The 23,973-nt window shown below is 38.6% G+C and overlaps 1 protein-coding gene across 14 annotated transcripts in view; it reads right to left on the bottom strand.

Annotated features, from left to right (window-relative positions):
* The window catches only part of STXBP4 (syntaxin binding protein 4), a 61,609-nt gene extending 39,391 nt beyond the window's left edge, over window positions 1-22,218 (bottom strand). For 2 of the 14 annotated variants that reach the window (XM_072937175.1, XM_072937179.1), the window contains exons 1-14: window positions 21,390-22,036; window positions 19,853-19,903; window positions 16,290-16,338; window positions 12,456-12,529; window positions 12,183-12,278; window positions 11,120-11,189; window positions 10,244-10,318; window positions 8,190-8,275; window positions 7,445-7,583; window positions 6,754-6,886; window positions 4,595-4,701; window positions 4,037-4,220; window positions 2,986-3,064; window positions 342-475 (exon numbers count right to left, since the gene is read on the bottom strand). In XM_072937175.1, coding sequence (XP_072793276.1) covers window positions 342-475; window positions 2,986-3,064; window positions 4,037-4,220; window positions 4,595-4,701; window positions 6,754-6,886; window positions 7,445-7,583; window positions 8,190-8,275; window positions 10,244-10,318; window positions 11,120-11,189; window positions 12,183-12,278; window positions 12,456-12,529; window positions 16,290-16,338; window positions 19,853-19,903; window positions 21,390-21,675 — 1,563 coding nt within the window. In that variant the 5' untranslated portion in view covers window positions 21,676-22,036. The other 12 variants (XM_072937185.1, XM_072937176.1, XM_072937184.1 and 9 more) reach the window with 12 other exon arrangements.
* Between the last annotated feature and the right edge of the window lie 1,755 nt (window positions 22,219-23,973).

Genomic DNA, 23,973 nt, shown 5'->3' with positions numbered 1-23,973 from the left:
CTTTGTATCCTGGTACACTCTCACTGACAACACTTTTATTCCAGAGCCACTCAGTGACTTTTCCTTCTAATTGAGAGATGTTCAGATATTATTTAACCTTGAATACAGATGAGTGTAATAAGCAAACCCCTTTGTCCTTAATAACTGCTTTAAAAATCCTGAGGGATGTTCTGATTCCCAGAAGAGTTAATCAGTAATTAGATTAACAAAAACAGTAATTTGCCCAATACATAAAGTGAAATATTGGCCTGCAACATGAACGAACTACCCAAACAGAAAATTCTGTGTGCCATTTATACTTGAAAGTTTGTCAGCCTAGAAATACTGTCCAGATGTTTTACCTGCATCATGAAGGGGGAGGAAGGAGAACTCAGAAGATTTTTAGTATTTACCCTCTCCAGCTTTTCTGTTTTGAGATGAATACTCAAGTTCTTTCCTTGGGGCTCATAATCATCATTCTGGCTGGGGGCAATAACTAAGGAATAAAAAAATAAAGTAGTAATGATGTAGTGGTAACTATTGCTTTGAAAAAAATTTGCTCTGGTGCTCTGCTAATCAAGTAGATGCCAGCTAAATACCCACTTGCCAAAAATACATGTTAATCCTTAGACTGACTTCTTTTTTTAAAGGGCATAATTGTAATCAACAAAAGTTATGGGCATCAATCACTTCCACTCTTTTTTGCATAAAAAAGTGACAAGTAACAAATTAACAGAAAATAACCAGGAATAGCTTTGAGTGATCCATCAAGCATATGGCTTCTCCTTGTGGTATTTTCTCTTCTCTCAGAGATACACAGATACTCAGGAAACAGAAGGGGAAACACACTTGTGAATTCCAGGAGAGACCTCCAAGACACACCCTCAGTGTGACAGTTGCCACTGGCACATGGAATGATCTAGAAAACACTGGGGAAAGAGAGGGAATGGCCTGTTCCCAAATATGGGAGGGAGCTTAGGCTGAACTCTGCAGGCTCCTCAGTATTTTCTCCTGGGAAGGAACTCTTCTCCAAAAACTCCTGTCCATTAGGCCATCCCCCATCAGCCCCTCCTACCCTTATAGTCAGAAACACAAGTTTACATGTGTTTTTTGAACTATCACTTTGGATTTTAGATGTATGCAAATAAAAACAATTCACTGTTTGCATTCCTTATTTATAGATATAACGTAGGTCTTAATAATTTCATTAATGAATTAAAAAGGTACTGAAATCAAAACTGGTGTTTGACAAGTAAAGGATCTTGCAGTTTGAGATTCTCTGTAAAGGAACAGAAGGAATCACAGAGAATTCTTTTTTTTAGAATTTTTTTAGTTTCACAGCATATCTGTTTCCAAGCTCAAAGTAATTTACATTCTCTTTACATGCCAAAAGCATAAACCAAAATATCTTGAAAATCTCTGACATTAACACCTCTCACATGCTATATTAAAGTCTGAAGACAGTGGGCTAGAACCTTGGTGGAATTGGCTCAATTTCCCTTCAGCTCAGAATGAAAAACCTCAGAATGAAAAAGTGTGTGAGTTTGTGCAAAAACTTCTCAAAACTATGCTGTTTTTTTCATAAAATGGTAAAAAAAAAAAAGAGTATCTCATCTAAGAGATGCTTTAATTTTTCAAGGTTATCTTTGAAAGTTTATCCTTGAAAAAGGGCAGCATGAAAGAAGTGGCAGGTTTGACAAAAGATGTGCTGGTAAATAAGAAAAAAAAGAAACATGACAAGAAGCAGTACAAACTGGAGCTGCAAGTATTTGTGCTTTCTGCTCTTCTCCCTGTATTCTTCAGATGTGTTCAGAGACTGTGCCCTTCTTGGTGTCTTCAAAAAAAGAAGCTCCTGTGTACTGAATTATATTAACCAAGAGTCTTATATTCTGAATATATTAAAAAATAAGACTTTTGTCTTGTTCCTTTGATTCAGTTGTAGTGTTTTTCATGGCCAATATGTAAAAACTGTGTGATCATTAATCTCCAGGGATATTCAATACTAAAACTTTGGCAGTTTCAACAGCCTACATTTGGTCAGATCACCCTTCAAGGAAGGGAATGAACTGGTCAGATTTGCAATATGGGAACTATTTCATTTTAAATCTGAATATCTAATATGGAGTATAATAAATGCAGGTACAATTTAAATAACATCAGTAGAGAGACATCTGGAATGAATCAGATCCTCTGTATTTGTTCTTCCTCTCAGCCTCAGTATGTTAGACATGAAATTGAGAAGTTCAGCTTCTGCTTAATTGCTACTGCCTGAAGAAAAAGAATATTCAGGTCTGACTCTGAACAGAGTCAGTTCTATCAGTGTGCCAATGGGGACTCCCATTATTGTGTCACCCTTGCATTTTCACTGTTTCTAAATATAACATGTTTGTTTCCCACAGGAATTACAATTGTTCAGCTCAGATTTGCTTCTGACCACATTTCACAAACCCTGTTTTTCCTTAAATGTTGTTTTCAAAATAGATATTTTGAGATGTGATTAGTGACTCTTGATCTTGTTTGAATGTCATGACTCTAAAACACAAATATACATGATATATTGTATTTGCTAACTGAAAAGCTGTTAAGAGGGCTGCATGTTAATTCTATGCTTTCAATATGCTGCCCTGATTTAAGCAAAAAAACCATGCAAGCAGCATACATGCCCAGAATTTCATCAAATCAAGAAGGAACAGTTTCTATGGCAACCTAATCTTGATCTATATGTGAGTCTTCATTATCTGGTTTCTAGTGAGTCTATTATCATGACTGCTGTACAGCAAATGTTGTGATCACTCGTTTTTGTTTGGTTTCAGCTGTTTGTTAGAGACAATGTAAGTTATATTTGACAGAAGTTACTAAAAACCCATGGATCTCAGTGCTTTATTTGGGAGTATAAAAACCGTGCAATATTCCCTTTTTTTTAAAGACTACTGAGTCTCACTATGCTCCATTTGACTGTTATTGAAAGGACAAGGAAAGGGTGGCAGGAATGAAATCAGCACTCACCCGTGACAGACACATCAGCAGGATTGCTATCAAGAGCTGTAACTGGAGATTGCTCTCCCATCTTGACTCCAGTTTCCATCTACGAGAGGAAATGAAAAGTCATGAAATACCATTTCTAAAGCCAAACCAGAAATACAGGTTTATGAAAAAAGGGACAGGAAGGAAGGGGGAAGAAAAAAAGGGCTGGGGAGATCAAAACAACCCCAGGAGAACAAGAAGGCATAGAGGGGGTGCTGGTGAGAAGGAAAAGCACTGGAAAAAATCAGATTGGGACCTCATCAAAACCTTGGGTTTTGAAAATCTTCACAGATTAAGATAGCACAGTCTCTCTAGGCAACCCACTTCAATGTTTATATCCCTAATAGGAAAGGAAAATAGGCAAGGATTTTAAGTACAAATATAAGAAGATTTAAGAATCACCTGTTTTGACTTTGTATTTGAGAATATTTTATTCTTTCTTCTTCTAAGGCAATACTTTATTTAGCTTTAAAAATATGATAAACTGAAAATGTGCTTTCAAAAATTGAAACATTAGTTTTAAAATCTTCCTTCTCGTGGTCAACATTATTTCCTCACAGTAATGGTGAGCTGTATGAACTAAAACAATTCCTGCTTAGCCAAAAGAATGGGGGAAAACCCCACATACTTCTAGGACTTTAAGCAAAAATCTCATCACCACAGAGCACGTGTGAGACTGTACTGTACTCACACATATGTAGTAAGAAGGGAGTGTTTTATCTCTGAAATACATAATTATTTATATCTAATTCCAAAACTTCAGAGAAACAGTAAAGGAGAACTTGGCATCTAAGAACACAGTTAATATTTATTTAATTTGTTTTCTTACCCCAAGTCAACTAATTCCTCTCATCAGTGTGGTTTACTCTTCTGTTATACAACATGGTTTTTCCAAAAGTTTTGATATTCCAAAGACAATATTGTGCAGGAAAACAGTCAGTCATTTTCTTAATAAAATGGAAACTCAATTACAATTAGGAGAAAAACAATCATTTGCTCAGTTTGTTTTAAGAGGAGTAATAAATACACTCACAGCATCTGGAGGGAATGTTGAACCCAGCCTCCCACTAGGAGAGGGAAGAGGACCAAGTGTTGCAGCCTGTGGCTCTCCATGTGCTACAGAAGATGTTAAGAGGCTGAAAGGATACTGCAGATTCTGTGGATGACTGGGTATGTTTTTCTGCCTAATAAAAGCTATCTCCCAAAAATTCTCAAACCTAGAACAAAAATTTTAAAAGTTTCAACATGTTGTATACTTATATTATTCATAAGATTATACTTCTGCAAAAATTACATGTTTCCAAACACCATGTGTGGGTTTATTTGATTATTTTTCTAAATGGATGTTCTGTTACCCATCATTACAAAGACAAATATTGCAATTTTTTTCAACGTTAAAGCATCATAATTTTGCAGTTCTAAAAAGTGCACATGAATATTTTCTATGAAATAATATTACAACTGAATAGTTTTAAAAATTCGTATCCCTCATTTCCTCTAAGCACACAAAAACACGTTTCACATTAATCTGATCATAAATATGATCTATTAAACCATTTTGGATGGTTGGCTGTTTGACAGTAGCAGATACCTCATCTTTGTTCTGTTGATTATACTTTTTGCCTCTTCATAGGAGACTCCAATCATGGACTCTTTGTTGATGGACACAAGCTGATCCCCGGGTTTCAGTCGGCCATCCTAAAATAACAAATATCAAACCAAATCCACAAACTTTATATTAATTGCTAACATTCAGAAAGAACTGTGTAGTCACAGCACTTGCACAATTCCCCTGGTTCTATTAGGACAAAAAATATCAATAACTGCTCTGCATTCGGCCTGTGCTTGACAATCCTCCAGAAATAAACAGATTAAACAATCATCCCTCACCATTAAAACAGTCATTACAAAAACTCTTCAGAGAAAACAGACCTCAGAAGTTGTATAAAAAACAACTTGGGACCCACCTAAACATTTATGTTAAAAAAAAACAACAAACAAAACCAAGGAATGAAACAATGGATTTTTCCAGCACTGACCCATCTGACTTTAGGAAGCTTCTTTACTAATTAATTCAGCTCTGAGCTGGATTAATTTGTATTTGAAAAGCAAATGTTCATGGCAATACATGCAACTCTTCAGACACTCACTGGCCATATTAATGAGACAACCAGAGTGGTCTATTAGTACTCACTAGCCAAAACCATGACAGAAATAATATTGTAAGCTTTGTGCTTCTATTGAATTAATTGCAAACTTTCTACCAGCACAAGAACATCTCACATTTCTGTGCCAGAGACTCCAAGACAAGACTTTAAACATGCTAGGCTAGATTTCTCACTCAGATAGAGCTTTCTTTACTTGCATTTTAACAGAGCCCTCACCAATTCAACTGGAAATTCATGCAATTCACCTATGGTTACAGAGTTATGACATTTGTCTAATGTAATACACATCATGTAACACAGGACGTGTCTCTGCTCTTCAGCTCTGAAGAAATCAAACACAAAATTAATCTAAGTGAAAAAAAAATTGTGCACACAAGATGACACATAGGAAATAAGTAAAATACCTTCTCAAAACCAGTAAAATTTTACTTACTTAACACCCACATACCATGATTTTAGCAGTGTTGTTTCAAACCTTTTTTTTGGTCACTTAGTGTTTTGGTTAAAGATTAAAGCTGTAGATCTTTCATTTTGCTTTCATCCAGCATGTTCTAAGATATCCAATGGTGCCCTCACGTGGCAGATGCTTCCCAAACAGGATATCCAGTACTGGGAAATTATCTCTATTATTGCTAAAATTAGAGCCTAATGGAAATGGATGTCTTAGCCTCAGCTTATTGATTATGTGTGATAGGCTTTAAATTATATGTTCACAGCGAGAAAAATGCTTTAGAAGGTACAAAAAAATAGGATAAAATAAAAGAGGAAAGATTTCCATTTATCTACTGAAAGAGGTCTTTGAGAAACACTGCATTTTTATCTTCCAGATTGCATTTTAGGATTAAACTCAGAGTATAAAAATTCAGTAACAAATAGTTATAAACTGCCTGGGGACAAAACCCACTGCTCATGAATTCAGCACTTCCCCTCTTGCTGGGCCAGAGGCAAAGGCTGGTTATCTACACTTCCAAATAACTGTAATTAATCAGGATGCCAGAGGAGACACTTGGATAAACAGTTCTGTGTACCTGAACCAGGCAATTACATTATTTATTTACTTTTTACCCTGACAAATCCCCCTGATTTACATACTGCATTTGTCACAAATTAAAACAGTAATCAATGCCAATTCATACATTTTATTAGTCTGCACTTTTAGAATATTTTTCTCTAATTTGCCCACATAATGATTTCCAACTGCAAGGATCCATCTAAATTAAGTCACAAGGAAATATGATATTTTGAATGTCCAAGAAAATAAAAAGAGGTGCAATCTGTAGCTCTGTCCCATCCTTCCTGCTTTACCTTGCATCAAGCAATCTCTTATAGAAGCTGTTTTTGTACCTTGTCATGCATAAGCTGAGGGATAAGATCCTCATTTACCTCAAATGAACTCATGAATAAATTTTCATTACCATGTAGCTATGTTACGGTGCACTGAGATAATTGTGCTAAAAGAGAAGGCAAGGAGGAACACAAACACATTTTGTATTTAAAATATGAATGCAGATGTAGCATACCAAAGCAATTAAGGTAAAAATACAGGTGTCTGAAGGGGAAGGAAGGGAAAAAAGGCCTTTACCTTATGGCAGTCACCACCAGGGATAATTTCTTGAATATATACCAAAGGTCCTTCATTTCTGTTGATTCCTCCCACAATATTCAAACCTAGGCTTGTTCCTTTGCAAACAGAGATAATCTGAAATGTACTATCACTAGAGTTACAAAGAGAAAGAAAACCAGAATTATTTCACAGAACTTGATAATAAAGACTGAAGCAATAACTTATTTTATCTTACAGGTTTTGCAAATATGTATTACAGTAACAAAGAGACATACTGGACATTTAATCTCAGTGTCCAAATATTACACTATTTAAAACAAAGTCAGCAACCTCAGGCACTTCTGACAATTACAAAAAGAATTTATACTCTATTTTACAAGGCTAAAAACTCCTCTCTACTATATTGAGATATAAACTATATCCCAAGGTTTATGGGAGTATCTAGGTACACATAAACCAGGAACATTAATTCACTGGGAGGTACAAAAAAATTAACCTGATTACTCTTCTTCCACCACAAAACCAATAAATAAATAGAAAAAAATCTTATTAGTCTTCAATGTTGATGGTATTACGAGCTACAGGTCTAGAAGTTAAAAAATAAAACCGAACTTTAACACTTAGTGCTCAACCCAAATTTTCCTGACCAGCCAAATATAGCATTTCCTGCAGCTCCCACAAGAGAGGCACAGTCAGGTTTGGAGATTACTTTGGAAGCTTTGGGGATAGTAGTGGGACAGAATTATTTCTGCTGCTGCTGCTGCTGCTGGTGATGTTATCCTTCAGATGCAACTGAGGACTCTGTGACCTTGAGGATGACCCAGAAGAAAGGCTGTCTCTAGATTTTGCTTCAGAAAAAGAGATAATAATAAAAACAATTAAATAAAAACTACATTTGGGAAAAAGCACAAAATTTCAGCTTATGTAACAAAGCTCAGTAGGATTATTTTTATATTAGAAAACAGACAAACTAAGCAACCGGACAACCAAAAAATGCCTGAGTAGTTAAGAACCGAGAAGCACCCAGAATTCCAGGAATAATTTATAAAAACATAACAAGTGATGATTTTCTTCATATTGGGTGCAAAATACAAAACAGACTAATCTCCCATGTGCTATAAAGACATCTTAATTAGGCAGCAGTTTCAGAAAGATTAGAATTTATAGTGCTATAGATCAAATTTTTATTAGCATTTTGTGGCACATTTCAGCTACAAATACCAAGAACTTTTCATATAAATAATTAATTAAAAATGAAAGTCGATACCAGTATATTTATTTAAAGAGCTGTGGAAACTGATACACAAATTCCTCAAGGTACATGTATGCTTTGTCTGACTTTCAGCCTCCAATACACCCCACTAAAATAAGGAATTTTAAGTACAAGTTTCTACTCCCCCCAGGGCTGATTTTTGTCTCCCAGGATTGTTTCAGGCTGGTAAATGATCTCTCACCAGCTAACTGATGTGTTGGAGAAGTTCTTGCAGAGGTTGTTTCACTGTGAGAGCCATATTTATCCATTAGGTCATGGAATTCTTTCCTGTGCCAATAAAAAGATTTTCTTTGTCAATTTGAATGGACCCAGTGAAACCTGCACTGCTTGTACTGAACAGCTGCTCCTCCTCAGAGAAGGAAGCTCAACCCCCACTGAAAGAGGAAAGTCCTATCAAATGGTCAGAAAAGGCAAAAAAATATCATGTAATGCATGATAAAGATGGGAAAACAACAGACTATGGACAAAATGGACTGTTGGTAAAAAAGCTTTATTTTTACCTCCCTTTACCCTTAATTATAAAACTTTAAAAACTTGTAATACAATCAACTACAGATAATAAGACAGTGGTACTACCAAGCTCCAGAAAAAATTATTTATATTAGAGGGAATCAGATTATACACCTATAGCATACTCATGTTTTTAAAGAATGCTTTTAGTTCAGTTACACTGAACAAGAACCCAGAATAGACTGACAAAGATGTGGCTCCTTAAAAACAAGAGGATAGAAGAAATATTTATTAAGTACTAAAAGCTAAAAGCAGAAATTTCTTGCAGACACGAATCATATTGTAATAGACTGGCAAATATGTATATCTCGTGTGACAGGCACTGGAGAGATTACAGAAACACCTGATTCACCTGATATTGAATCCAGCCTAATTTAAGAAAAAAAGTTTATAATCTGAGCTCTGTTTACCTCAGTGATAACTGATTTAAAATATATAAATAATCTAGAGTGATGTAAGGCAGAAACATCACCAAATTAATATTAGAGAATTAGTCAGAGAAAAAAGAAATTAACTAAATGGAAGGACAGTAATTCCCAGGTAATTCCAGTTTCACTTCTGAAGGTTGTTCAAAAATGCTGAGAGCATTATTTTTGAAAAAAGAACAACAGTTATTACTAATGCTGGCCCCAGGGTACACACATAAACACAGCTGAATATAAATCAAATAAATCTTTAAGCATAGGATGTAATGTCATAAGGTGGCTGGTGAGGGACTGCAGGAAGTGGCAAATTCTGCCCTGGCCACTGCACCTCCCCCCCAGAGTGGTTAAAGGACTGATGGATTTTAATTATTCAAGGAGTTTACAGGAACTAGGCCAGTATGCTTTAGATAAAAGCAGATTAAGAGTGGACCTCACATATATCTAGGCAGTCTGAAAAAAGGAGAGATCAGAGGCTACCGAGTGATTTAGATGTCTGCCGAATACAAAAAAAATCAAGGGACAGAAAGAGGAAGCTTAATTTGGACAAAAGGCTAAAGGAATTCAGAGAAAAATCCTTTATGGGGAGATTACTCTGGAAGTGGAACATCCCAGGAAAGACAAATAACAGCAGATACTCTTGCAATGGTTATCAAATATAGTTACATAACAGCTGTTTCCTCCCGAGATTTAAGTCAAAAGGGGATACAGACCTGGATCACCACACTGCTGATGATTCTCTGCCAATATTGGTTTATATGCTTAACTTTCATCAGTCAGGTTAAACATAAATGCTCTTAAAATGAATAAATTTTGGACTACCTGTTGCAGTGAACAGTTTAACCTACTTATCCAAACTATTCAAAGCTCATTAGAGATTGAAAGGCAACCTACTGAGGGGAAAAAAACAACCGAATCTGCCTTTTGTCAGAAGGCAAGACCAGTATAAATCTTACAGTTTTGTGGTAGCTGTAACAGAGTCCTCATTTTTCATTATTTTAAAATGTGAGGAGTATTTAAAAAACTATTAAAGCAGACAATTTTTAATGGTATTAGCTGTAAACATAACATTACAATCCTCCTCTTTAAACTGAAGTTGGCCTGAGCTTGCTACTTGAAGTGATTGATGCAAGGGATCTCAGAATGAACTGGTATCAAATACCACACAGAAAAACGTGACATGTGGTGCAATTCTGCAATTAAAACTAATTTGAAATAAAAATACATGCAAGCCCACCCACCCACCCTGAGATACAGCACTGGACTTTTATTAGTTTTGAGGTTAAAACAATTTTTCTCTTACTTTGCTTCTTCATCTCTAGCAACGAGCAGAGACATGTGATTCGAGGCTGAGGCTGTTCTCAGGATGTCAACAGCCCTAGAAGGGGGCAGAAAATGGCCAAATAAATATACCAGAGTGCTGGCAAGAAGTGAGCAGTGCTAAAAGAGCAGGAAAATAGACAAATTGCTAAGGTACTTAATAATTTTCATGGGCAGATGCAGAGAAAAGAGCTTGGCAGCAGCAAAACTTCAAGTGAGCACCAGGGAACGGAGCAAAAGACAGGCTGTGGTGCATCTGCTGACAGCAATAAACTGGGACTCACCTCTCTGTCCCTTCCTTCTGTCCCCATTCCTCCTTGGGCCATCCTGCTGCCCTCCTGAGCCTCCTTCAGGATTAACAGCCCACCCCAACAGAAGCTGCTGCTCAGGTGTGCCTGGCTCAGAATCTCCCTCAGCAATACAAATGGCAATTTTCCTTTGCACTTTCAATCTCCATCTCCAGCATTGAAAGCTGCAATAATCTCTACAGATCCAGCTACAGAAGCCATCTACAGCTCTTTCTCTCCCCTTCACTGTGCCATTACATGATTGCTGCCACCTATTATCAGGACTGAACCAGCAGATAGTTGTATTAACAGCTCCAACTGCTGTTTTCACACACATTTCTGTAATCTGTGTCATTAAGAGACCAGCTGATTCTGCTGTTATAGAAGCTATAAAGTCCTGCACTTTTCTACAACAGATTTGCTGAATTTGCTTTACAGGATAAATTACTTGTGAGTTGAACACCAAGGATCTCAGGGGAGCTCTGCTCTTTCAGTCAGTCACTGATAGTGTCCAAAATAATCCATACATAACATTCCAAGCTGTAATAAACACTCAGGAATCAGTTTCATACCTTTCATTTGTTACTCCAACCAGGTTTTCTCCATTGACATCCAGGATAAGGTCCCCAGTGAGCAAACGGCCTTTAAAGGAAACCAACAGTGAGTGATGAATCAACAAGAAAATGGTGAAAGTATTGTACTAAACCAGCTATTAACCCAGGAATTTTCCTTTCAGTTTTATGTGACTTTATGCATTAAGCAACTTTATGACACTTGGCACCGATCCTAAGTAAGATAGATAATTCAGATAAGACTAGAACCTATAAATCAGTCTTACTAACAACCGAATAGCTACTAAAAATAACTGCCATTTAGCTATTTGTATTATTTACACACAGCATAAATATTTTGAGACTAGAATTTATATTTTACAGTTGTGGAACTAATTTTATTTGACTCTTGCTCTTAGCATTATTGTAAGTTACCACGTGTAGCTATATTAATGTTTTAGACATCAATAAAGTAAGCAAAAAGATCTTTTAGAACCAATTCTATTTTTTAACCTTCTGAAAATTTCAAGTTTAGGAAGTTGAATCAGATTATTTTAAATGATCATTTTGCACAAGACAAGATGGAATCTCAAAAAAAACCCATACAGAGATCTAGGACAGAAGTTTGTCGCTTAATTATTGCAAACTCAGCTGAGAGTAATTTCTTCCCTCCCCACATATCTTAGCCACCAAGACACCACTATTAAAAATAGTAATAAAAATTATCAGAACTAACTAAAAATACTAGGTTTATACAGGAAACAATACTCTCATACCTTATAAATTAAAAGTGATTCAGCATCTCAATGCTCACTCAACAGTGATGCCAGTTGCCAGAAAGATTGTCAATTGTCTTCACCAGCCATACATAGATCTGAGCACATATTCAAGACCTGAGTGTACTAAATCTTTTTCCATAAAGGGTCCAAGTTTCATTTTTCTATTTTAAAGTAATCTAAAACCTCATAGATGCTGACTGAACCATACTATTTTAAATATCCTTACCCACAAAGTAAAATAAATATTTCTTTCGACAGCCTTTTATATGCAGTGTGTTTGTAGCCAAAAAGTTAAAATCACTTACTATCTACAGCAGCCACCCCACCAGGTAGAATTCTCTTTATGAAAATCCCATAATCTTCTGCTGTTTGTGCCCGATAACCTCCAATAATTTTAACTCCTGAACAACAAACAAAAAGACAAAAGTGAAAAATTGGTTATTCCACCTACTGGGCAAAATGTATTTGCAGTCAAATCCATGAAAGCCAAATAAACTTTCCTGATGCCAGGTATGAGCTGGCAAAGGTGTTTTTAGGTTTGGTTTACTCAGCATAACAGAATGTGCAATGTTAGTTACCTAATCCATTCTGACAATCAGAAAAAGAGATGCGGTGAACAGCTCGATTAATTCCATGAGGGCCCATAATGGTCCTAAGGAACAAAATAAAAGTAATTAAGTTACAGAAATGTAGGCAGAGCTATTTTAACAGAAAATAAATTACAGTGACTGTGTTTTCAACTCAAATACAAACCCAAACCAACTTTCTCCACTGACAACTTTGTATTGTTTGATATCTCTGAGCCACCATCTCCCCAGCCAAAAAGCAATCTATTAATCACAAATATTAGATGAAAAGGTACAATAAACATACAGAATTTACTTCCTGTTCCCACAAAGGACTTCAGGCTGAACTGTGAGTCCCATTTTGTGTAATAAAAGGATTGTGATTAAATATAAACAAAATTCCACAATCTGGTCCACCTTACTATTTAGGCAAGAAAAACATACAGTAAAATCAGTTTTCATTAGGCAATGAATATTTGAACAAAAGCACAGCCAGCGCATTAAATTATTTCCTAAGAGATCTAAAATATAATTTTTTATATTTATGGACAATCTTTTTCCAAATCTCCTAATTTCTTCACTCAACATTGATTTCTTTCTCTATTGTAAAAAAGGTTTATTTCCAAATTCTTTTGCCTGATCCTCTGTGTACCTTCCCACCCCAAGGGAAAACACCACGATGGCACTTGGAATTGTCTTAAGGGAGAGAAATATTTTGAAAGTATTTGATCATGCAACAGAATTAAAAAAGAATACAAAGTAAAATCAAGAGTTTTGAAACCTAAATTTACAATTTCATCAGACTTGTGACCAGCACACTGCTCTGAGAACACAGAGTATTAAGAATGGAAATAAATACAGATTACCCCTTTTAGGTTTTATTTTCATGTAGATGAATTATGGGTAAAAAACCTGTTAGTTGTATTATAGCTCCTCTGTCCTTTCACTGCAACATTTTTGGAGAAGACTCAGCAGATCTCTTCTAGAAAAGAGCAGAAGCACCACTGAGGTTTTTCTGCTTTGACCTACATATTGTTCTACATTAGATAGTTGTATTTTCTAGAGGGTCCTAGTGAAATGGAACAAGAAGAATTCATTATCAGGGTGGGAAAGAAGATCAAAGTGGAGGACACAGTGACCCAAATCCTTCCACACAATCTAATCCAGCACACGGCCTGAACTCTGTGCCTGAAACTGGGTACTTCTGCAAAACCCAGAGCACATCATTAAAAGGTGCTGTGCCAGAAGGAAGAGAGAAATCCAGAAGGTCCAAATGTTCTTAAAATTCTAGCACTAGCCAAGAGATCCAGCTTCTAAAGAACATCTGCAGTTCTTTTGGTTTTCTAGAAGAAAACTGGATGAGATTTTTTTATCAAAGGATAAGCAATAGCTCTGAAAATGCAACAATTTCCCAAAACCTCATATTTTGAAGTATTTGCAAAATTAGGCTTTGCTTTAGAAAGGCTGGTCACAAGAAGAGACCTAATAATTCTAAAAACCTTTAGCTATAAAAAGTAAACCTATGCTTCATGCACTGTATAATTTTCACTGTAGTATTTCTTGAAGTATTTGTTTCACAGGCTAAAAAGAAATAATGAAACCCAGGGTATTTGGTGTGTGTTTGACAGGACTGCACATGACTATGCTATGATAAGTCAGAACATACTCTTTGTAAGGCTAAAAATGAACCAAAGTGCTTTTACTTAATCACAGCCTGAAAGGACAAATCCCCAAGCCCAATACTTCTTTAAGAATACACTTTGGACAACTGTCACAGGGACATTTTTCTTTCTTTCAATATTTTTCATAGAGCAACAGAAGAAAGAACGAGAAAACAATTTCTATGTCTACTCCTTTTTTTTTTCTCGTATAGAATGTGTTTAGAAAATTACTGACCTGAAGTAATTACTTAATTAGATTCTAATGAAAATTGTTTAAGCCTGATAGCCAATCAGATCCACCTGTCTCTAGACTCTCAACAGAAAGTCACGAGTTATAAATTAGATATAGTAGTTAGAATAAGTAAGTTTGTAGTTTTAGTATCTTCCTTTATATAGTATATTAATGTATTATAACATAGTTATAATAATTAAATTACTAGAGTCAAGATGTCATCATTTCTTCCCACTAGGTTCACCTACATTTTACAACAGACAACCTCCTACTCCATGACAAGAACAGAGTATTTTGCATTACTACCCAGTACTGTCACTGCAATTATCCCAAATTTGTTTTTTGGCTGAAGCACAGCATCCCAGTCATGCTTTGTCCTGACTTGTCCCCGTCTCTGAAATCTCAAACAAGGTAATTTTTAAATTTTAAATCTTTAAAACAGGCAAATATTCCATTCCTTGCTCCCTTGCCTTTTGCTGCTACTGCTATTGGTTTTTCTCTGCCATTCCCTCTCGGCCGTTTTAACATGGCAGTTTTTTGTTAAAATTAAAAAGAACAAAAGTTACTTCAGCCTCACACAAACTGATACAGAGGTTTTACTTTGGCAAAGTCTGAAAAGATCAAATCTCAGACTTTAATCTGAAGTTTAGAGTTTGCCAGAAGTTTTAGAACCTCCTTATATACTACCATATTAAATAATAATGAAATATGATCAAATCTAAGAACAGGACAATTAATAGGAAAGGATCTACATTTTCAGAAGTAACTGGCAACACTTTCAAAAGAGGGATTCTAATGAAAGTAAAATGGATTCTGACAAAGAGAACATAGAGAACACACAGCTAATAATGGTCAGTGGAGAGGAGTAAGATATCTCTGAAACACTGGAATTGTGATGCTGCCACCTATAATTAGAAAGAACTGACACTTTGGACAACTTTTACAAGGTACTCAGGTCTGTTTAGGCTCTAAAGACTAAATCCCTCCACACATGCAGTTTAAAATTACTTTATCACATAAAAGTAAAGACAAAGATTTTCAAATGCCCCAAATTTGTTTAGCATCTCACGTCTAGTTGACTTTCAGTGTTGGGGTTTTTTTCCCCATATGACAGAGACCTTCAAGTCAAGCTACTTGTCATAGTTCTAATAAAATAAAGAGAGCTTTAACAATTTCACTGTAAAATGACTTGGATTCAGTTCCCATTCAACATTTATGTCATCAATTTTAATATTTGTGAAATATTAGAATATTTCTTCCAGAGCTTTTGAAACATGCTCAACAGTAAAAATAAGGAAATGGCCAGCTGGCAGTCGTAACAAAAAATAATTCAATGTTTCTTGCAGAAAAAGATGCAAATTAAATAATCAGATGTCACTACTCATTTTTTGAGGTCAGGCAAAAGTACCTGTAAGGAAGGTTTTAGCATACAGAGAAGATGTGATGCAAGAGATTAAATAAACAAGCAAAACCCACCAAAATGTACACTACAACCTTCTTAGACTGAAAAATACTGAACTCAACACTCCAGCTGAAGTCCTGGAATGCTAACAGATATGCAACATTTTGTGTAGATGCTCCAGTAAGGGCAATTAAAATGAACCTGCTTCTATTACTTTTTAGCAGCATACACAAAGAAGTTCAACAACTTTGGGTTTTATTTCTTTTAGTACTTATCAGAACATACAGCACCAGATATTCTTCTGATCTCCATTTCTGAGAAGTTATTAGTCATTTATCTGCACAAACAAAACATTTAGCCATGTTTATCAACCTGAGAATAATACACTTTGCTCACAAAACACATATCACTTGACACATAAAAATCTAAATTACAAACTCTGTCTGTTGATGAAAAGAAGCTGAAAATTATCATCTTTTAAATTATCTTTCCTGTACTTTGCCCAATTACAGACTAGAGCAATGCCCTCAGACCTGAATGGTTCAGCATACCAGTATAAGAGAGAGAGACCATCAAAACGCTCTGGTTCATCTTCAGCCCCTGGAGAAAGCAAGGACATCCTTCAGCACGGCAGGAAAAACAAGGACAACGCAACCAAAACACACTGCAAGTTTCCAGTTCAGCCGGATAAACGTTATGAGCAGGATGATTTCTGCTAACAACTAAAAAACCCAAACACAGAGCTCCAGCTGAGCGTTCTGCCTACTTAATCTTCTCTGAAAGCCTCTGCGTCACATGCACTAATTCACCTAGAGAGGTAAAGCTTACTTTTTCTCTCTTTGAAATGGCCATTTAGAGTAATTTTAAAGACTGATAAATGCAAAGGAGAAAATTTACCACACTGTGATTAAGCAATCTAGATCCAGCAGCCAAAGGCAAATGTGATGATTAAAAGCAAGTTCTTTCCTCCTCTTTTTCTAATAATTTATTTACATGCTCCCTGCAAACAAGGTCAAAAGCACTAACTCATAACCTTTCTAAATAAATCTTCCTAGCAGACTGCATAATGCACAGCCACACGAAAGGGAAAGCCAACAAAGCAGACTGGGAGTATTAATGAAACAAATGCCATTATGCTATTACTTTTCATTCTCAATCACAGTTCTGGCTTCTGCCAGAACTTGATTTTTAGACTTTCAAGATACAGCAGTCAAAAGTGAACACAGAACTTGGGTTATATATTTTCTCTAGAAATGGAAGCTGACATGTACTTTTCTGTGAAAGGAAATTAAACTGCCAAATTTATGTCATTACTCTGAGAATAATGTAGTGTAAGAAGTCAAATGTATCACCCCTGTTCCCAGAGAACAGATCCTGTGAGAGGAGACTTGGTCTTGCAGAGAGATGTACATTTTCAGAAATTCTGAGCATTGACACCAGTTTGGTTAATGAATGTTTCCTTCCAGGCTTGCCTCAGAAGTACCCCTACTACTCCCCCTCTCTCAAAAGATCATAACAAGGCTGCAGCTTGAAATGAAAGCCTACTACCCGGTGTTCACTGAGGGCTTTAAGTAGGAAGGTGAATCCTCTCTAACCAGGAGCAACCCTGTGATCAGACAGCATCTGTCAGGTCTGGAGGTGCAGCAGGAGGGCTCAGCTATGCCAGGAATGCAAAAGCTTATCTCAGGCACCCTTTATTTATTTATTTTTTTAAAGCTGCAGTGACTGTGGTTTCATTAGCAGATAATCCTTCTGAGGAAAGGATCCCTTTGCTGAGAGCCTGCTGAACAGTGTTCATAGAGAATGGTCAGTCCTGAAAGCCTGCAATGCACACACAGGAGGGGCAGAGTGACCCACCACAGACTAAGGAGCAGATCAGAGAGGGAAATGGGAACATAAAGCAGCCTTCCCAGTTCCCAAATAGCGAAAAGCCCCAGTGGCACAGTGACCACATGCATTCAGAGATGAAAATTTGCCCCTTTGTAGCTTTTCCTCAGTCAGCTCACTTTGCTGCTGTTACCAGCATTACAGAAAAGCCACTGATATTTTAAGCCTCGTATCAATTAGATTTGCTCTAGGCAAGGTTACAGAAGATAAAGTACCAATAGATTTTCTCCAACAAAGTGACCTCTATACTTAACACCAGTGGTATATTAATTTGTGGTATCAATATCAGGAGCATTTGTCAAAATACATCACTGAGACCAACCAGTGTCACATTTCCTGCTATTGAAATCCCCCAATTAACATATGGCTCAAGGCTCTGCAATTTCCTTATTAAAAAGCAAATGTTATTTTTATTAAACCAGACATGACAAACTTCTGGACAATTTAAGAAGATACCAAGTAGTATTAGCCTTATTGCTCTCCTTTTATTAGAGTTATTATCAGTAATACATGACTTGTTCAGAAGATTGTTCCTCCACCCCTTTCTTCAAAGTAAGCTGCTTTGTTCAGCTTCCTGAACTCGTCCCCAAGGCTTCTATCCCTCTTTACCTTCAAATTCTGTTGCTGTGCCACTTTTAATGAATGACAGCATTATTGCTTCTCTTCCAAGTGTTCTGCCTTTCAAGGCCACACTCAGAGGAACACAAATTACTTTTTACTTCCAGAAAAATCTAGGAAAATTGTAACTCAAAACTCCATGAAATTTAGTATAAATAAGTAAGACTAAATTTTCAAGAGTTGTCATTTGTTGTTCAGTAAGATTAATTTCCGAACAGCTGGAAAACTATTCCATTCTGGCAACATTTGTAATTACAACTTGCCTTTCCCAAGGGAAGTTTTGCAATGCTTTAGCAACTGAAATGGACCACGATAATCTAGCAGATGACAAAAAGATCTGCAGAATCTTTGGAAGTTTGATTCACAAGATCTTATTTGTTACAAATAAACCAAAGGCCTTTTACAAAAATCCTATACAAATCCATTATGCAATTGTAGCCTTACAGCTTCACTAACCCCAAGTTCAGATTTTAAGGACCACAGGCAAAGGAATGCTGCATCATACAGCATGGATGAGCACTCACTGTGATTCATCCAAACCCACTCATTATTCAAAATACATTCTGCTGCTTAGGCTATAAAGGTTAAACGAAAACAGGTCATTACACAGCAACTGTTAAGCCTAAAAAAAGCTTGGGCAACATTGTAATTGTGGAGAAGCATGAATAGTTTGAGGCTAACCCCCTCCACAGAGAAGAAAGGTATGACTGGATGTTCAGGTAAGCTTCAGTTAACATATAAACAAGCACATTCTTGGAAGCATCATCTCCTACAAGAGATAAAAGTACAGAAAATGACAGCCTGCCATCAGCATGCAGCAGAAGTGCAGTTTTAGGTGCCTTTCCTGTTCATCTCTAATGTGAAAAACCACCTTTGGAATACAGTGAGCTAGGAACTACTCATGTAAACTACTCATCTTTCACATGATTCTAGCTAGCCACAGCTATCTTTGTGATCACATACCCTGAATTTCCATCTGACAAGCAGAGTTTTGGCTTCTTCAGGTCTTCAGTAAAAAGCAAGTTAGCTTTTTTAATGTTTTGTGCTTTTTCTTTTCTAAACAATCAAGTTATTTATGAAGTGGCATAATTCTAAATCTATATTAAATTTTTTATTATTCTTCTGGATACTCTTTTCTGGATTCTATTGCACAAGTACAACAAACATGGCAAGTACTACACATAAAATATTAAAGGTATAGAGACAGTGTATTCTGAAAAAGTAATGCACTGTAACACAAAACCTCCAGTCTTATGCTACTGCAGGTACCCCAGCTGTACAAAGAAGTGATCTACTATATACAAGTATGCTTTCATAGTTCAGAAGCATTAAATTAAGAAATCTGTATGCAGGGTTTTATCTCTACAAAAAGTAGTCCTAACCAAGTGCTGATTAAATTAATGAAAAGCTTAAGGGACAATTTCTCCCTTAAAGTGTAAATTCACTGGTGTTGGTGTCAGCTTTCCTACATTACTGCAGACTGCTTCAATATCAAAGTCATTTTTCTTTAAGTCTTCATCAAGACAAGATCCTACCAATGAAATTGCAAAAATTTTAATATTACAATCCATTAATTTTATTTCTGCATATAGGAAAAAAAAGTACTTACTCCTTCTCTGTATTTGTGAGGGGATCTGTACTGGACATCTTCTTAGAGGCACTATTAAAATAAAAGTTCAAAATGAAGAGTTCTGACACATGAAGAACAGGCTCCTATCCAGGATCAAGATCTTCTAAAACAGAAAAAAACAGATTACAATTCTAGGATGATGCAACATAACTGCTAAAGGCAAAGACAATTTTTTTTTTCCATTTAAAGTTACTTGGAAAGGGAATGGTGGTTTGTGTGTCTTGTTTTCTTGTGTTTTTTTAACTTATTCTCTGGTATTTAGTGTCTCTGAACTTCTCACATGAAGTATGTAGAACAGGCCAAAACACACAAAATAGGCTTACATGCCATTAATATAGCCAAAGCCTCCAGAAATTCACACTGTATTTATATTAGTACATACAACAGGTTGACAAGAAGTAAAACTCTGGATGTACTGAGCTACAATCACTTCACAAACTGCTTAAAAAGCATTAATGCAAAAAAATTATCAGTTTGTATCAGTAGTAGCAGATCTTTCTGACCTTGTGAAGTGCACAGCTGAACCCTCACAACCCAGAACAGGAATTATTTCCAAAAGAAGAGGGACATGGAGCTCTCCCAACACACAGGCAAAGACAGCACGGGTGCTCCTGGCAGCAGGGTCACACCACAGACCCTGGCCAAGATACAGCAGAATCCCCAGGTGTAGTGTCAGCCTCTACAAAACCACTCCAATTCCTGTGTGTCTGTACTTCTTGTGTGAAAAAGATGGTAAATCTACGTTGGAATACCACAAATGCTCCTACAGTAAACATTTTCAGGTTTTTATTACTAAAGAATGAAAAAAACCCAGTTATCTGAACACAGGGGAAATAACACACTGAGCCTTTACCATTCTCTTATTCAATATGATAAATTGAGAAGTTTCAGGAGCTGCCAGTCTTTGTGTGAGTCACCTTACTGGAACCACCATAGAAGAGAGGCACAGCTCTAAAGCAGTACATTCAAGTATTGCTACAGCAAATTTTATTACAGTGCATGGCATCAGCCTCGTGAAAAACTATTGTTTGTGAACTTGCCTGACTTTGCCCGTCCTCAAGTTCCTGCTGTTTCTGCCAGAACAAAACCAAATCCCTAGAAATTAAATTAACGAGAAGCAAAGCACCTGGGGGAAAAGAAAGAAACACAACCGGTGTCAAATGTCCACAAAGGGGGAGAAACTGCAGGCCCGCAAGGACCACCCGGAGCAGGCCCGTGCTCAGCGCCCGTCCTGGGGCTGCCAGAGGGACAGCCAGAGGGACAACCAGAGGGACAACCAGAGGGATAACCAGAGGGATAACCAGAGGGACAACCAGAGGGACAACCAGGAATCTGCGGGAGCCGGGTCATCCCTCTGGCACCAGGTACCGAAGTGCGGTACTGCGGGACCACCGCCCCTCCGTGACCCCGCTCCTGGCCTGTTGGTACCACCGCCGGGCAGCACAGCCCGCTCAGCGCGGGGCCGGAGCGGAGGATCCCCGCCGGCCTGCGGGATGCTCGGTTACCTCGTACACACCGTGCGGCCGAGCCGTGCCGCCGGCCAGCGAGGAGGGGCAGCGCCGGGACTCAGCGCGCTCTGCGGGGGCGCAGCGGGCAGGGATGCGATGGCGGCGCGGCTCGGCTCGGCTCGGCTCGGTCCGCCACCGCCGCCGCCCTCTACCTTCCCGGCTCCTCCTCTCCCGCCCCGTCCCGCCTCCGCCCGCCCCGGTCCCGTCCCATTGCCCGCCCCGGTCCCGTCCCATTGCCCGCCCCGGTCCCGTCCCATTGCCCGCCCCGTTCCGAGAGCCCCCGCGTGCGGCCATGGCGCTGTGCGGGCGGGGCTGGGCGCGCTGTGCCCGCGGGCTGCGCCTCGGGGCCTTGCCCCGGCCCGGGCTCGGCGGGACCCGCGGCGTGCGGGGCTCCAACCCCTTCACCCGGCAGCAAGAGGAGGAGTGGCGGCGCCGGAACCGCTCGGCCGTGGGCTACATCGCGGCGGCGGCCGTGGGCATGGTGGGGCTGTCGTACGCGGCCGTGCCGCTCTACCGCCTCTACTGCCAGGTACGGGGGGCTCGGAGCCCTCACCGCCCTTCCCTGACGGGCCGCGGGGCTCGGAGCCCTCACTGCCCTTCCCTAACGGGGCTCGGAGCCCTCACCGCCCCTCCCTGACGGGCCGCGGGGCTCGGAGCCCTCACCGCCCTTCCCTGGCAGGCCACGGGGCTCGGCGGCACGACGGGCGCGGGGCGCAGCGCGGAGCGGATCGAGCGCATGGAGCCCGTGCGGGACCGGCTGATCAGGGTCACCTTCAACGCCGACACGCACGCCAGCATGCAGTGGAGCTTCAAGCCGCAGCAGAGCGAGATCTACGTGAGTGGCCGCCTTCCCCCGCGCAGGGCCCGCCTCGCTGCTGGAGGAGCCTTGGGGCGCTCGGCGCTGCCTCTGTGACCGCTGAGCCGCGGCGATCAGGGAGCGGCTCCGGGCATGGGGCTCCACCGCCTCCCCGGGCAGCCCTTTCGAAGCCTGACCACACCAACGCTGGAAAATGCTCTGATAGCTAATGGGAATCGGCCCTGTCTCACCCCACGGCCCTTTCCGCCGGTGCTCTCAGTGCACTGCACGTTCCTGTCAGCAGCTCAGAGAGCAGTCGTGTTCCACTTGAGCCTCCTCTTCTTGAGAACGAGCAACCCCAGACTGTTCTCTAGAACTTTCATCAGCTTTGTAGCCCTTTCCTGGACATGCTCCAGCACGGCGATGTCCTTTTTGCAGGACATTGTGTGTAGTTGCCCCTCTGCTACCCCTTTAAGCTATCAAAAGTTACTGAAACTACTTCATGTATACGCTTCCTGGTATATAGACCACATGCACATGATGCATACACTGTATATGTGCATACAGTATTAGTATACACATATATATATACACTGAAAAATATATTGTATAACAGTATATCTGAATCTGTACTGTTTCTCCCATTGCCCTATCCTTATAAGAATTTCTTTTTATATTTAAAATCACAGAATAACTTTTCTGTTTCAAATTAGTTGTCAAAATAAGGAGTTATGCTTCTTAATACTTTGATACTAGTACTGAAAGAATAACCTCAGAAATTAAATCCACACCATATCTAAATCTGCATATTAAAAATGGTCTGTGTGCTGTTGAACTGCTGAGGATAATAGAAGACTCAGGCAAAATGGTAAGATTAAAAATACATAGAACAGTATTGAAGCGCTTAATTTTGAATACAGGTGAATTGCATATAATCAAAAATACTTGTGAAATAACCAAATTGAAACAATTTGTACAATTCTGTTACACAGGTGGTACCAGGTGAGACTGCACTGGCATTTTATAAAGCAAAAAATCCTACTGACAAGCCAGTAATTGGAATCTCCACCTACAACGTTGTCCCCTTTGAAGCAGGACAGTATTTCAATAAAATACAAGTAAGTGTGAACAAAGCAAAGATTGCATTTTCCTTTACACAGAGGAAAATGGTTACCCATAAATTGTGTTTTTATCCTGGACAACATTCTTAGTATGCTAACATTTTAAGAAAATATCTTTTTTTTTTTTTTTTTCAAATGATAAAGTGCATCAGTTCCTTCTTAGCCTTACTGTCCTCACACCAACTGCTCATCCCATCAGAGTGGCTCCAAAATCTTTGTTATTTAGTACCACTCTCAGGGCAGGCAGAATGATGTGAGCTGGTCTGGCCCCTTGAAACCTTTACACACTCCTTTAAAAGCTAATACATTTTTTTCCTATATCACCAGTAACACAATTGCTGTCTTGTTGGTCATCTTATTGATCCTTCCCAGGATTTTAGGGGTGTAAAGGGAATGAGGGTTTATTTTAAACCATTAAGATGTCTCTCATGTTGGCAGAGATAAAATTTATTATCACTATTGTTGTCTAATTGTGGAATTTTTTTTCCTCCCACCTGCAGTGTTTTTGTTTTGAAGAACAGAGGCTAAATCCCCAGGAGGAAGTGGACATGCCTGTTTTTTTCTACATTGACCCAGAGTTTGCAGAGGACCCTAAAATGGCTAAAGTTGATTTGATCACTCTCTCTTACACCTTCTTCGAAGCAAAGGAAGGACAGAAGTTGCCACTTCCTGGGT

This window comes from Taeniopygia guttata, chromosome 18 (genome assembly GCF_048771995.1).
Source record: "Taeniopygia guttata chromosome 18, bTaeGut7.mat, whole genome shotgun sequence".
NCBI lineage: Eukaryota > Metazoa > Chordata > Aves > Passeriformes > Estrildidae > Taeniopygia > Taeniopygia guttata.
The sequence above is the reverse complement of the archived record's forward strand: the minus strand, read 5'-3'. Positions and strand labels throughout refer to the sequence as shown.